General features: G+C 42.9%; 2 protein-coding genes across 2 annotated transcripts; one reads left to right on the forward strand and one right to left on the reverse strand.

The window, feature by feature from the left end:
- Positions 1–4,098: 4,098 nt before the first annotated feature.
- On the forward strand, positions 4,099–8,128 carry SETH3 (Sugar isomerase (SIS) family protein). The gene is made up of 3 exons (XM_048681352.2): positions 4,099–5,088; positions 6,146–6,369; positions 7,696–8,128. Exons 1-3 carry the CDS (start codon positions 4,420–4,422, stop codon positions 7,850–7,852), a joined length of 1,050 nt encoding a protein of 349 aa, XP_048537309.1. The 5' UTR covers positions 4,099–4,419; the 3' UTR covers positions 7,853–8,128.
- Positions 8,129–8,269: 141 nt separating this feature from the next.
- ATWHY2 (WHIRLY 2) lies at positions 8,270–12,911 on the reverse strand. The gene is made up of 8 exons (XM_048681353.2): positions 12,769–12,911; positions 11,129–11,214; positions 10,948–11,045; positions 10,766–10,858; positions 10,062–10,156; positions 9,895–9,968; positions 9,109–9,197; positions 8,270–8,649 (listed from the first exon to the last, which is right to left on the reverse strand). Exons 1-8 carry the CDS (start codon positions 12,804–12,806, stop codon positions 8,527–8,529), a joined length of 696 nt encoding a protein of 231 aa, XP_048537310.1. The 5' UTR covers positions 12,807–12,911; the 3' UTR covers positions 8,270–8,526.
- Positions 12,912–15,075: the final 2,164 nt, after the last annotated feature.

The following is a 15,075-nucleotide window of genomic DNA, read 5'->3' on the forward strand; positions in this document are numbered from 1 at the left end:
GGCTTTGGTCTTACTGTTGTATGACTTTGTAAGGTCTTGTGTAAATAATTAATAAAGTGGCCGCATGCATCGTCCAGATGCAGAGGCCGGGGGTCATCCTTCTTTTCTAAAAAAAACTTTCAATACGAGTAAAACATCAAATAGTGTTATTCACCTGTTAATTTGCATCAATTTATGTTCCATACACACAATGAATCTCGACACAAAAAGGATAAGAACATAATATGCGACATATAAGAGAAGAAAGGCATATATTATGTAGAACATTACATGGAGCACATTATAAAGCCATATCATTTGCTGTCTTCCGTTATGTTGTAACAAATCTTCTCTTTAGGGCATCCCAATGCTTGTCTCTTATCATGGTTTCATATAAAAATATTGAGGCGACACAATAATTAAATAAGAAAGAGGGGCGTTGTATGTTAGTGAAGATACGACTCTTAGCTTGTTTCCCTAGGTCCAGTGTAGCTTCTTATCCTATCTTTTTCCTTCCCTTCTCTCAATAAACGGCCACAATGTTGAGAAACTTTATCCCTAAACCAACGAAATACAACATCACTTATATACAACACCTAAAAGACATTGGGAGTACCCACAATGCATTGGATCATGACAAAAAAGGTGGTGACATCCGTCCGGGTCTATTAGGCCCCCTCACATTTTGTGCTAGTCTGACCATACATGTGCATAACAAAATATGAGTTATATGTAGCAAAAATATATGAGTTATATTTAGCTGCATGGTACTTCTTGATCGCAAAAATTAAACAGAGATGATTGCAATCATGATGGACACTTATGCGATGTAATCTTGAAAGCAGAAAAAGAGATCTTGCTACATAGTACTTCTACGAACCCATGATCTAGAGGGTGGACTACTCACACCTCATGTGAGAGTAGTGGGGAGGCATGGTTGATGAAGATGTCGACGTACTCCAAACTGGGAAGAGAATTCCAATAGGCTACGCCTGGAATCATGACTATCTTGCTGCAGTGGCGATATATAAATTCTTCTTAATTAGATCAGTGATCACACAGTTTATATAAGCTAGGCACGAATACCCAAGTCAAGGGAACCTGTGAACCTGTGCGTTCCACACACTATAAGGGCAGACCCTAGGGCCTCGTTGTACCAAGGTCCACATGGGGCCCACAAGACCCCCTGGCTCCATCTTTTGCAAGTTTTCCAAAGTTTTTAGGGTTTGGGAGGCATTAAACATGTCATACTTCCCTTCTGCAATAATTAGTAGGTTAGTCCAATGAACATTGAAATATTTAATAAAATCATAAGAAGTTGACAAATAAACTTCAAAAGTTATAGACACGCTTTAGAACGTATCAACTATTGACTCCCATAATGAAAAAACGATACACATTTTACATTTAGTACAAGGGAGGATCCTCAGCTTAGGATGCATCAACACCCTTGACTAATATACTATTTATGGTTGAATCCCCAATGGAATACCCAACTGTCATTGGAAATAATTAAGGTAGAAACCCAACCACAGCTTTGAGTTATGTGGCTTCCCTACAATCCCATACATCATGAACGAGAACTCGCCATATTTTATCTAACTAGACATGTTGAAAAACCTATTATGCCTATCTAATGTGCATGTGCGCACATGCACTATCATGAAGGTTCGCATCATATTAAAGCATACTAATCATACTAGATCATCGGCGCCATAAAGACATGGGAAACTACATACTCTTTTCTAACACATGTATATAAAGTTGCAGTAAATCATCGGGGAAAGACTAATTGCATACTACACCATGTCTTAGTAGGGAATTATAGATGTTCTACATATGAGAAACAACGGTAGGAAGGGCAAAGATGGCGATGACGTGTAGGTTCTTTCGAAGTCTAGGGGGTGAACAAAATATTAAAAATCTAAGACCAAGTAGAGGTCTAGTCAATTCTAATTCTTAGCATTAAGATAATCTAGTGGCTAGCTAAAGCATGCAACACATGCAAATCTATAAAAGAGCAAAGCACACAAGCTAAATTTACATGCAAGGTAAAGAGTGTGATGGTAGAGATTACAAACATGGGGGCTCGATGATGTTCGTCGTCCGGAAAGTTGGTGCTATACTAGTCCACATTGATGGAGGCTTCGAACCGCATATGTTCAAACACCATGAAGGTCCTGGTTTCCACGCTTACAAAGGGCCCACAAAGACCAAACAACCTATTCCGCCATGGCCCTCACAAAAGGTCAAGCATTACAGATGGTATATATTAATGAATTACGTGATCTCCAAGCCCTCACAAAATTCTTGGTTCCTTCACGCCTTGAAGGCTCACAGTCACAATAAGCCCGATCTAGGAGGTGCGCACCCCTCCAAAAGTAACTAGACCGAGGTTTCTTGGCAACAAATCTCTTATGCTTGAAAATATAATCTCATGCACACTCAAACCCTTGTAGAATGGATCCTTGGATTGGGGAGGTTAGATCTTTGAAAGTTTGACTTGAAATCAAAGAGGAGAGGAGAGATTCAAAGGCTTGCCATGGATATTGGAGTAAAATGCCATTGAACTTAGCACAAGACCTATGAGTTCTCTCAATAAATGTGTTTGTAATGAAGCTCTCTCTTTTGTGACCGGGCAAGATAGGTTGCATATCTATACTATCTATACTACTATATAGTGTACGAGTCCTGGATTGCACCTAGAGCATCAATCCTAGACACTAATCTCCTAAATCTAACGGCTGAGATTGGAGGGATTCGCAGTGAACAGTGCCTGCAGCTGAATCTACTTGGTTCTGGAACCATAACAGTGCCTGCAGCTGAATCTACTTGGTTCTGGAACCATAACAGTGCCTGCAGCTGAATCTACTTGGTTCTGGAATCATCGCTGCACCGTGTCATACCTTCCTGAAAAGAAGACCTATGCCTCCTCTACTATGCTGCAATTGTCAGGTTGTGATGAGTAAAAAAGAGAGTTGGTTGTGAGCCGATGTGAGATGGTCTGGAGGAGAAACTAAACTTGAAGTAAACAATTTGTGGGTTCCACCACGTGCTTTTTTTATATTCTTCAAAAATTTCTGGATGGCCGCAGGCAGTAGTTGCATTTTATACTACCAATTAGTAAATTTCTAAACTCTATTTCGTGTGCATCAACAATATTTTTTTTGCTCGGAATTCATTTTTCAAAGTATTTTTTTGTGGAATCACACCATACTGTTAAGACGTGCATTGCACGTGCATTCGTGCATACACACTAGTTATATATAGGTTGAACAAAGAAAATTTGACTGTTGCACACTTCTTCATACAGCTGGGGAGGGCGGGGGGTGATCAACTCGAATAGCTCAACTTTCATATAGCTCGGATGGTCCATCTATGTTTCATATCATGAGCGATGAATTTTGTGTTATGTTTGATGAACAAGCATGTTGAATTTGAGCTTGTGGACTGATGAACTATGTATTAATTATGTAATGGATGTGTTTTATTTGTTTTGGATTAATTTGACATGAGTTTGATATTATTATTCTTGTGTTTATTGGGTCGAATAAACTTTAAAATGTTTGATAGCTGAAAAATGACAAAATTTCAGGGCACTAGTTTTACGGTAGAATTTTGTTTGGTCTCCAAATACCTTATCTCTGCTGCCCTAAAATAATTTTTAAGCATTGGCTTGTACATCAACTGTTGGAGATGCTCTAACATTGGTATCTCCATTTCTAACTTCTTTTCCTCGCTAAAGACACGGGCAATATGTGACATGTGGAGACATCGACGATTTATTTTTACACAAAGTCCTTGATAAAATCTATCATGAGCAACCAGGGCCCATCATTTTTGCTGGCCTTGCATCTTGGAGGGATGTATTTTATTGTCTGGATACCTTTGCATATGCTACTAGAATTGATGGGTCCCAAACTCTTCTTTTTCTTTTGAACATGATACAGACGTAAGCGCTCATATATATACGCGAAAACACCTCCTGAATTGATTGGTCCCACGCTCTTCTGCGACGTGACGAGCCTGCGAATGAGAGCACGTGGGTCGCGATCTCGGGCCGTAAACCCACACTTTGCTCGACGTGTCGGTCGATCTATCCGCAGTCTCGACACCGAGTTGGCCACCCCCTGCCATCCTCAATCACCGCGCGACCATCCCCGTCCTACCGGCATCCGTCAATGCCACAGGCAGCGCTGATGCAATCATGCAAACCGCCAGAGCGCACCACAAATCTATCCGCGTCAAAATCCCCTAATTAATCAGCTCGTAGCGCACTTCCTCCATTAGCTCCAGATCGCCGCGGGGACGCGCAAACGACACACACCCGCACACCCCTCTCTCCCGCGGCGCCCGTTTCACCGCAGAGAGAGCCCATCCTGCTGCTCCCGCCCCCTCGCCGCCGCGGCATTTCCGCGAGCACCCTCCGCGCGCGGCGTCATGGGCTCGCTCCCGGTGCTCTCCCCGGCGGAATGCGCGCCGCTGCCGCCGGAGGGGACGCGGGCGACGGTGGCGGCGTCGGACCTGGCCGCGCTCTTCGACGCGCAGCGCCGCCACCTCGACCACTTCTTCGACCGGCTCGACATGCCGCAGGCGGCGGCGTTCGCGCAGGCGCTGCTGGACGCGCCCGGGGCCGTCTTCTTCACCGGCGTCGGCAAGTCCGGCATCGTGGCCCGCAAGCTGGCGCAGACGCTCGCCTCCCTCGGCTTCGCGCGCGCCGGGTTCCTCTCCCCCGTCGACGCGCTCCACGGCGACATCGGCTCCGTCTTCCCCGGGGACGTCCTCGTGCTGCTCTCCAAGTCCGGCGCCTCCGACGAGCTGCTCGCGCTCGCGCCCTGCGCGCGCGCCAAGGGCGCCAAGCTCATCTCCCTCACCTCCGCGGCCTCCGGCGCCGACTGCCCGCTCGCCGCCGCCTGCGACCTCAACGTGCACCTCCCGCTGCAGGGGGAGGTCTGCCCCTTCGGCCTCGCGCCCGTCACCTCCACCGCCATACAGATGGTCTTCGGCGACACCGTCGTCGCCGCCATCATGGAGGCGCGCCGCCTCACCAGGGACCAGTACGCGTCAAACCACCCCGCCGGAAAGATCGGAAAGACCCTCATCTTCAAGGTATACCTTCCTTCATCAGCAAGCTATCCTGCATTATGAACATTATTATCAGTTTTTGGCAATTCCGTGTGCAGCCACCCAATGGGACATCGGATCTAAAATCAGATCTTATACAATTACTAATTTGTACTTGATGCATTGCGTGTCGGTGGCCTTCTTTGTATAATTTCCTCAGGTGAAATGGTGTACACATGATACGGCATGATTTGCCAATTTTGCCACTATCCAACCAACTTTTTGTTTCTATTTGTGATTATATATACTTGTCACTATCTCTTTCATGAGACGTCGTGGGGTTATAACGATGTGGTCTGCTGTTGATAAGTTCTTTTCGCCTTGTGCTCATGCAACAGCATAGATACTTCGTAATAGAAACTTGCTTAGATGAATGCATGCTTTTACTTGTGTTGTTTAGTAGTATGGTTAAAAATGAGAGAAAACATGCATCATTTCCCCAACTTGAAATGCTGTACACATGATGCGGCACATGCTCGTTATGTTTTCACGATTGTGTCACTATCCATTCAACATCTTGTTTCTGTTGCTGTTTCTTGTCACCTTCTCTTTTTTTTTATGACACCTCTTGGAATTATAGCAATGTGGTCTGCTGTTGATAGGTCGCTTTTCCCTTGTGTTCATCAGATAACAAAAATACTTTGGCACATATTTTGCATAACAATACAATCATGCTAAACAGATGGATGCATGTTTTTGCCTTTCTTGTTTAGTAGTATGGTTACACAATTTAAAGCAAGCCTACATCATTTTCTCTAACTGATTTATGTCATTGTATTAAAACTCATTTAACTGATCTATATATTCATACAGAGTTTGGAAAACTATCAGCACCATGTTGAGTTTTACCTAAATTCGTACTTTTTTGGCCAGAAACGAGAACAGATAATAATATGGTCATACAATGTGAAATACTTGCATCTTGTAACCATGAGAAATTACGTTATCCTTTAATTAAAACAATTGGTTCTTTTCTTGTGCATGTGGAATGTTCTTCAGGTAATAGTGTGTCAAAATCATAACCTGCAAAACTGCCCTGCAGGTTAAGGATGTCATGAAGAAACAAAATGAGCTTCCATTGTGCAAGGAGGGAGATATGATAATGGATCAACTTACTGAGCTCACTAGTAAAGGTTGTGGCTGTCTTCTTGTGGTTGATGATGAGTATCATTTGATTGGAACTTTCACCGACGGAGACCTCCGGCGTACACTCAAGGCAAGCGGGCCAGCTATTTTCAGTCTAACAGTTGGAGAGATGTGCAACAGGTTTGTCTCTGCTCAGTCTTTATGTATGCCGTTATCTTTTCTAGTAGAGCCAGGATTTGGAAAACTATCTGGAATAATACTCTGAAAATGGTAAACTGGGTAATAACATGGCTGGCATCGTTCAACAAAGATATCATCCTTCTTTGGCATAAAGAGCCTTTTGAAACAAGATGAAGTTAAGCACAAGTGTTAAAAATAAAACCGGTCATGAAAAGAGACTTTTGTTTCTTTCCTCGCCGTTTAACAAGTGTTTCTTTTTAGAATCAAAGGAAATACTCCCTCCGTCCCAAAATAAGTGTCTCAACTTTGTACTAACTTCTTTAGTACAAAGTTGTGCTAAAGTTGAGACACTTATTTTGGGCTGGAGGGAGTATATGCTAGGCCCTCCGGTCCATAATAAGTGTCGCAGTTTTGAACTAAGGTTAGGATCGGAGGGAGTAAATTTTATCATGTACCCTAAACCTAATGTGTCATTTCTTACAATATATACTTAAATTACTCGTATGAATATTCTGTCAGTTCATGATGAGGACTGGCTACTGAGTGTTCTGTTAAAAGTCCAGTTTCCTTTGTTCAGAGTTAATTTCAGTTATTCTGTTCACTGGTCATTCTAGTTGAATCTTTGGTCTTCAACAACTAAACTTTCTGCATGCAATGGTTGTCTTCCACCTAGTAATGTTCCTTATTTTCTTAGTTAAAGTGGTCTGATGCCCCAGATAGGATCTTGATAGCTCAATAACGTACTCCTCGTAATTGTCCTGTGGTTGTCCTGTGGTGCAACAAGATCTGGTAACAGAGAGTATTGTTGTCAGTCCTTGACCTGTTCTTGTCATGTCCCAATAAAGGACCACAGCTCCCATGAGGGCAGTGCTGATTCTGTGGATGTGAGAGGCAACAGCATGCCATTTGCCTGTAGTGATCACCTGGTAGGGTGTTTTGAGCTGTCACTGAGGAGATGGTGATTTGCCCAGCTGCTAGTGAGTGAGCGCATGCCTGGTGCATTGGTTATTCAGTGTAACTCTTGTTATGCCCTGGGATTTGTGGTTCATGACAACATGCTACTGGCTAGCCACATTCAGATCTCAATGACCCCGCACTGTGCGCTCTGTTTCTCAAGCGCATTTTGGTCACTTTATTAAGTTCCCCTCAAGATCCAGAGTACAAATAGCATAAGTTAGAAGTAGCTTTGAAGAATGTGGCATCATCTTGTTATAAAACTGAATCAACCCAAACCAATTTCCTTCTGTTCTTTTGCATGTGTTCTGTTGGTATGCTTGATATGATCTAGAGCCCCCTTCACTAACAGGCCTGCTTGACCTCTTTCAGGAACCCAAGGACAATCACCGCGGATGCAATGGCCGTTGAAGCCATGGAGAAGATGGAGTCGCCCCCTTCACCTGTGCAGTTCCTGCCTGTCGTCGATGACAAAAACGTCGTGTCTGGGATCATTACACTGCATGGGTTGGTCTCCGCTGGATTGTAACCAATTCTTTGTGTGTAGCCTGTCCTGGTTCTTTGTGGTTCTTTGCACCTGCTTGGTCCTCCCAAGACATCAGATAAATTTTTGTGAATCTGATCGACATCATCTTATCGCTGTTGTAGCATCTGTAGTCTAGATATTTGAAAGAGCATGTGTTCGAAGGCACTACCTCATCGCCCCATAGCCCCTGTGTATAGTGTTTTGTTAAGAGGAATATGTGGAATCTTGTTCGTTGGTTGTTCAAGTGGAGCTGAAGTCAAATAAATCTTAAGTTGTCAATTCTTATTTTCCTTTTATGTGCGTCAAAGGCAATGGTTGCTGTAGCGCACTCCGGTTTGTGGCAGATTTGTGATATATTCAAATGACTCCCAAGCATCCAGACATTTGAATCACACACAGTCCACAGGATTGAACAGCCACTGAGGACATCAAACGCAAGTTATAGCTTAATCTAGAATAGACATTCGCCATGAATCTATACGTGCACTGAACAGACACAAGAGGTTTCATGGTGCTTTTCATCCTAACTTCAATCTCCTTGGGTACCATAAAATCTGAGAGTTCCCTAGTTTGATCAGAAAAGAAACACAGTTCAACATCCCACACCTCCACACATTCAGTGGCGACCTGTGGCGGTGTTTAGAGCCCTCCGGCTATCTGCTGCTAGGGGGAAAGCTTCACCTGTCCCACTCCGAAGCTGGATTTGGCCGCTCGAACCTAGGCTTGCTAGCTGAGGTCGAGGTGCTTTGAGGGTGAGTCGATAGGGCCTGGTCCCAACCCATGATGTGCGGCAATGCAAACTGCACAAATGCATACATATAGCGAGTAGTCAAAAGACATCAATGTACATGTAACGTAATCATAGAGAAGCAACAACACAAAATTTGTTGGCAACAGCCTGAATTTGCTTGTTATGACTCATGAGTCATCACTAGTAGTTACAATGATATACTTGAAAATCGCGTAAATAGAAAAGCAAATATGAGCACCAGGGGCCAATGACCCAAGCAACTTTGTGGAAGAGAATGAATCCATGCAGTATGACACAAACCTAATGCTATAAAACGGAATGCGGTGAAATAGAGCTATGATAAAAGTTCAAGTACACCAAACCTACTATTGTTAGTTATGCATTGCCAGCATGTCAGTTAGTTGGACTAAATCTGTCGATTCAATTATCAGCGGGAATTAGGGTAGTCAGGATAACCTGGTAATAAACTTCTGCATCAATAGATGAGAATGGCAACATGGAAACTTACACTCAATGCCGTGCGCATAACTGCAAATTCAGCTTTTGTTACAGGGACTGAAAGGCGTTCGTTGGTCTTCTGCACATTATTCAGAACAGCTGAAAAGAAGATTGTCATGTATCTCTTGCCAAAATCATTCAATGACAACACAAGAAAAGGAAGCTAGCAGAATAACACAAACATACAGAGATAGTAGTGGACAAAGAAAATATAATAGCTCTGTACAGTGTGCTGAATAAATATGGTGAATAGGATAACTATAGAGCAGAATCATTCCCTTTTATCAGGCAGTTGTTTTAAGATTCAGAGATAAAATCCCTCGGAAGTCAAATTAATGCAGGAGATTGTACTTGAGCACGTGGGCAGGACCAATATAATTCACAAGTTGAGTATTCTAGATTTAGGCTATGGCGGACAGATGGCACAGCTTGAGTATTGTGTCATCTACAAAAGTACAAATATCAAGTAGCCATAGGCAGGCACAAAGCCTTTTAAGTCATCTAAGGCATGCTGAATGCATCCTTTCAGAAAATAAAACAGACTCATGTGATGAAGAGAACAATTTCTTCGCAACTCTGAAAATGCTAAGGCCTTGACATGGATAATTATGACATTATGTTCAGTTAATAAAATGATTTTTAGTCCACTCCTTGCTAGGTTCATGTAGAAGACAGAGATTGGACATCCCAAAAATGATGTGTGCGTTTGGGGGGAGGGCGAAATCAATTACTATCGAAAATAATAAATAAGGTACATTAGAACTTAGAAAGGCGATACGATCCATAAGTCACTTACTTATGTTAACAAAGTATCCATTGTCACTGCCAAGAGGAGTGATTGACAAAGATTTTTTCACTTGGCCTTCATGACTGGTGAAATGTTGGTGTAGTTAGAAGGCTAAAACTAAAAGCACAAAGTATATGTATGTAACTTTTTATTCTTTGCACAATACTATCACAAACCTTGATTTCATGGAAGGATCATGGAAAAATTCACATGATTCAGCAGGCCCAAGACTTATCAAGCTCCCAACTTCAGTAGGTGACAGAGCAAAGAGCTGTAAAACAAATGTTCCAGATCCATAAAGCCCAATGCAGTATCGAGTTTTAGACAATGTATTCCTATGTTGTACGTACAAAAACAAATTTACAAAGAGGAACTTAAAAGCAAAAGAAAACAGTGCGGTTGTTACAAAGAGAAATATCAAGATACTTTTGGTCTTCGCTGCCAGCTGAGCCTATGACCAACAACAGAAAAAAAAAAGGGAGTACAAACTACAGATGATCCTTTAATGGTTGAACTAAATGCAGGATGAACCTTCCTTCCCTCTTGACTATTGTTGTGTGCATAGCTAATTCATGCCAAACGCAACTATTAATTTCATTCTTTAATTGTAGCAAACATCCTGCAAGTTCGCTTCCATTTGTTATGGCTTACTAAAAAGTGCACACTTCATAATTTTTTAGTGGAGTTTATATCCAACATAAAGTAATAACAGTACTAGCAATGGTCATGTATACTTTAGATATGAATACTGGTCACAGTAATGATTTGGTCTGGAGTTCATGGCAAGAATATGGATAAAATGGGCTATGACTAGGAATTGACCTGCTTATGACCAGTTTCTACCACTAGGAAATACCAAATACACAAGAAAATATTTTACCTGTTTCTTTGTATAGTCGTACTTCCTTTGTCCAACTGCCGGGAAAAAGGTCAACATTACTGACCCATTCCTGTCCACTCGAGATCCTCCAGACTGATAACATACAAAAAATCATATATATTGGAAGGCATTGCTTGCTAGAAGCTTAGACGTGGAACACAAAGATATAAAAGTAAACATACTTCGACTTTGGTGAATAAAGGAAGGATAGGACTTATAGAAAGTGCAGCCTTTCCCTTGAACACAGTGTAGCTCGCATACTTTTTAACAGATGCATTCTCTGCAGATAAAGATGTTCTTGCAGTTAGCGAATGAAGCATGCAGCGGGCTGTGTAAGAATAAGTATATAAACTAAGGCTGTACCATCAACATTTGCAGCTGAAGTTGAAAGCGCATGCTTGAATGTCAACGAACCGCTCCAGAGAACATCTTTTAGGTCAGTGACTCCCCTGAAAAGGACAAAGAAAAACTTATTGTACACCCATTGCAACTGGTCGAAAAACTGCAGAACGATATTACAACAAAGAACTACTTGAGTCTCTAATTTAAAGGTTGGGTAATGATCCATCTGTTTAATTCTATAAGTCAGACATGCTTTTCAATATTCAAACTTCACAATATTTTTTACCAATAATCAGTACAGCTATAGATAGGTTATGTGATAATATCTGGAAGTATTTTTGCTACAATCATGATTTTGTAGTTATGAACAATATGTTGTACAAGGAACGTACATCAAACCTTACATGTGGAGGGCCAAATTAAGTCAAAGCGCACATTATACAAACCAACAGACCATAAATACAAGATAAATCACATAAATACAAGAGAAATCACATAGGGCATACAAACAGAAAACATAATATTTAAGATGAGACCCTCTGTGTCTGTACATAAATACAAGAGAAATCACAAAGCATGTCAAACAGAAGGAAAAACTGAACAAGATTAAAATTGATCAGGTGACAACAAATTGCTAATTTCAGTGGTGTCATCATTTTTACAAGGGCGTGGCAAGCAGCATCAAGTTGAAACAACAATGAGATCCTGGTAGTATCAAATTATGTTTTGCTAAAGCACATCTAGATGTGCCCTAAGTATTGCACATCTAAGTCCTATATCACTGATATTGCACGGAGATTCGTGTGGGTATTTTCTTTCTGGGTGTGTCTAGGGCACATCTAGATGTGCTCTAGTTATTGCACATCTAAGTGAGTGAATCAAGCACAAAGAGGAAAAGAAAAAAAGAAAAAGAAAATATCCACATGAATCTCAACGTAAGATCAATGATATGATATGGGACTTAGATGTGCAATACTTATGGCACATCTAGATGTGCTTTAGCAAAACTGTTTCTCTTTATTATTTTTATTTTCCTTTTTGTGTTTGATTGGGTCACTTAGATGTGCAATAACTAGGGCACATCAAACTATTAAAATTGGCACTAACAATTTACTGTCTTAGTTGGTCATTGTATCCATACACATTTATGCACTTCGAGCACTGATTAACATATGAACATATAGCTACTATGATGACCAAATTTGATCCTAACAGTATGACTAGGATGATTGTGTTCTCCAGCAAATGAAACAGTCAGAGCGCAAATAGCATCAAAATCTACGCCTAGAAACAACATGGCCATATTCTGCAGAAATTTAAAGGGCGGAGAAATCGACAGGTAACCAACTCCGCGCTCTTACCACAAGTCAACTCTTAAACCCTAAGAAAACCCCCCAGCCAAATTTATGCAAAATAAAATCCCGAACGAAATCCCCCGAATCGACCGAGCACGCGCGCTCACGGACTCGGTCGAGGGGCTGATTCGCTTCAGCAAGCACACCAACCCTCGAAATCGGGACACGGGGACAGGGAAATGGTACGGCGGCGGCGGCGGCGGCGGCTAGGGTCTCCCATTTGGCGCGCGCCCGAGGCGGGGTCGCGCCGAGCGGAGACGGGGAGGGGGAGGGGGAGGGGAGGTTTAGGGTTTCGCGGCAGCTGACCTGGAGGTGGAGGGGAGGAAGCGGGAGAGGCGGAGCATTGTTGCTGCTCGTCCGTCGTTGGTCGCGCCCGAGCCCCAGGTGGAATGGAAAGCAGGCGCCGTTCGTCTCGGGACGAGCCGACGGCGTTTATAGGAGTAACCCGAGAAAATGGGCTGTGGCCCAGCGCCAATGCCCAGAACCCGCGACGATATTCAGTTGTTTTTCTTTTTCTTTTTTGCGGATAGATGTATTCAGATAGTAATCATTTCTCTCAAACATTTTTCCGACAAGGGGAACATATTAATATCGCGGATATACATTTCTCTCAACATGTGTGTGACATATACTCCCTCCATTTGGAATTACTTGTCTCGGATATGAATGTATCTAGAAATAAAATACGTCTAGATACATCCATTTCTGCGACAAGTAATTCCAAACGAAGGGAGTACTACATTCTAAAAAACATGTGTGGGGTGTTTCCGTTAAATCATGATGCAGCAAACATATATATATTTAGAAAGAAAAAAAAGACCATGTATCAAAGTTGGTCAACCCTTATAAAACAACCTTACAAAGATTAATTATACATAAATTCTTGTGAAATCGATGTCATCTTTCTTCCTCTCAACGGCGGTCGGCGGCTAGGGTGAAGATCTCGTTCCTTCCAGGCTTCTCCGACTAGCCTGTGGATTCACATCCCCTCTAGATGCCACTCCGGCAGTCGGTGGCAGGGAAGTGAATCCCAGTGCGACTTCGGCTATTAATTCAGGTTAGGGTTTTTCAGTCCTCACTGGGGCAGTGCTTCATCTTCGAGATGGTTTCCTGCCTTTGATCCATCTCAAGTTTGTTCGTTAGGATGGAGTCGACAGACCTCTGGTGTAGATTTATGTCGTCTCCTTAGGTGACGAGGTTAGAGTTTCTTGTCATGCACAACGACAACAATATTTGGTGTCAAGCCCTTTGAATCGATTCAAGGGTTCAACAACAACAACTGAGCTGGTCCTTAGGGGCACATGCAGAAAGACCTCCCAATTTTCATTGACAAGGTCAATCCTGTTAGGGAACATAGTAATTTCAAAAAAAATCCTACGCACACGCAAGATCATAGTGATGCATAGCAACAAGAGGGGAGAGTGTTGTCTACGTACCCTCGTAGACCGGAAGCGGAAGCGTTAGCACAACGCGGTTGATGTAGTCATACGTCTTCATGGCTCGACCGATCAAGCACCGAAACTACGACACCTCCGAGTTCTAGCACACATTCAGCTCGATGACAATCCCCGGACTTCGATCCAGCAAAGTGTCGGGGAAGAGTTCCGTCAGCACGACGGCGTGGTGACGATCTTGATGTTCTACCGTCGCAGGGCTTCGCCTAAGCACCGCTACAATATTATCGAGGATTATGGTGGAGGGGGGCACCGCACACGGCTAAGAGAACGATCACGAAGATCAACTTGTGTGTCTAGAGGTGCCCCCCTACCCCTGTATATAAAGGAGCAAGGGGAAGAGGCCGACCGGCCCTTGGGGCGCGCCAAGGAGGGGGGAGTCCTCCTCCTAGTAGGAGTAGGACTCCCCTTTCCTAGTCCAACTAGGAAGAGAGAAGGGGAAAGGAAAGAGAGGGAGAGAGAGAGAGGGAAAGAGGGGCCGCGTGTTGGAAATATGCCCTAGAGGCAATAATAAATTGGTTATTATTATATTTCATTGTTCATGATAACCGTTTGTTATCCATGCTAGAATTGTATTGATAGAAAACTCAGATACATGTGTGGATACATAGACAACACCATGTCCCTAGTAAGCCTCTAGCTGACTAGCTCGTTGATCAATAAGATGGTTACGGTTTCCTGACCATGGACATTGGATGTCGTTGATAACGGGATCACATCATTAGAAGAATGATGTGATGGACAAGACCCAATCCTATGCCTAGCACAAAGATCGTGTAGTTCGTATGCTAAAGCTTTTCTAATGTCAAGTATCATTTCCTTAGACCATGAGATTGTGCAACTCCCGGATACCGTAGGAGTGCTTTGGGTGTGCCAAACGTCACAACGTAACTGGGTGGCTATAAAGGTTCACTACAGGTATCTCCGAAAGTGTCTGTTGGGCTGGCACGAATCGAGACTGGGATTTGTCACTCCGTGTAACGGAGAGGTATCTCTGGGCCCACTCGGTAGGACATCATCATAATGTGCATAATGTGACCAAGGAGTTGATCACGGGATGATGTGTTACGGAACGAGTAAAGAGACTTGCCGGTAACGAGATTGAACAAGGTATCGGGATACCGACGATCGAATCTCGGGCAAGTACAATACCGCTGGA

Source organism: Triticum urartu, chromosome 6A, assembly GCF_056163025.1.
Source record: "Triticum urartu cultivar PI428250 chromosome 6A, HENAU_Tu73, whole genome shotgun sequence".
NCBI lineage: Eukaryota > Viridiplantae > Streptophyta > Magnoliopsida > Poales > Poaceae > Triticum > Triticum urartu.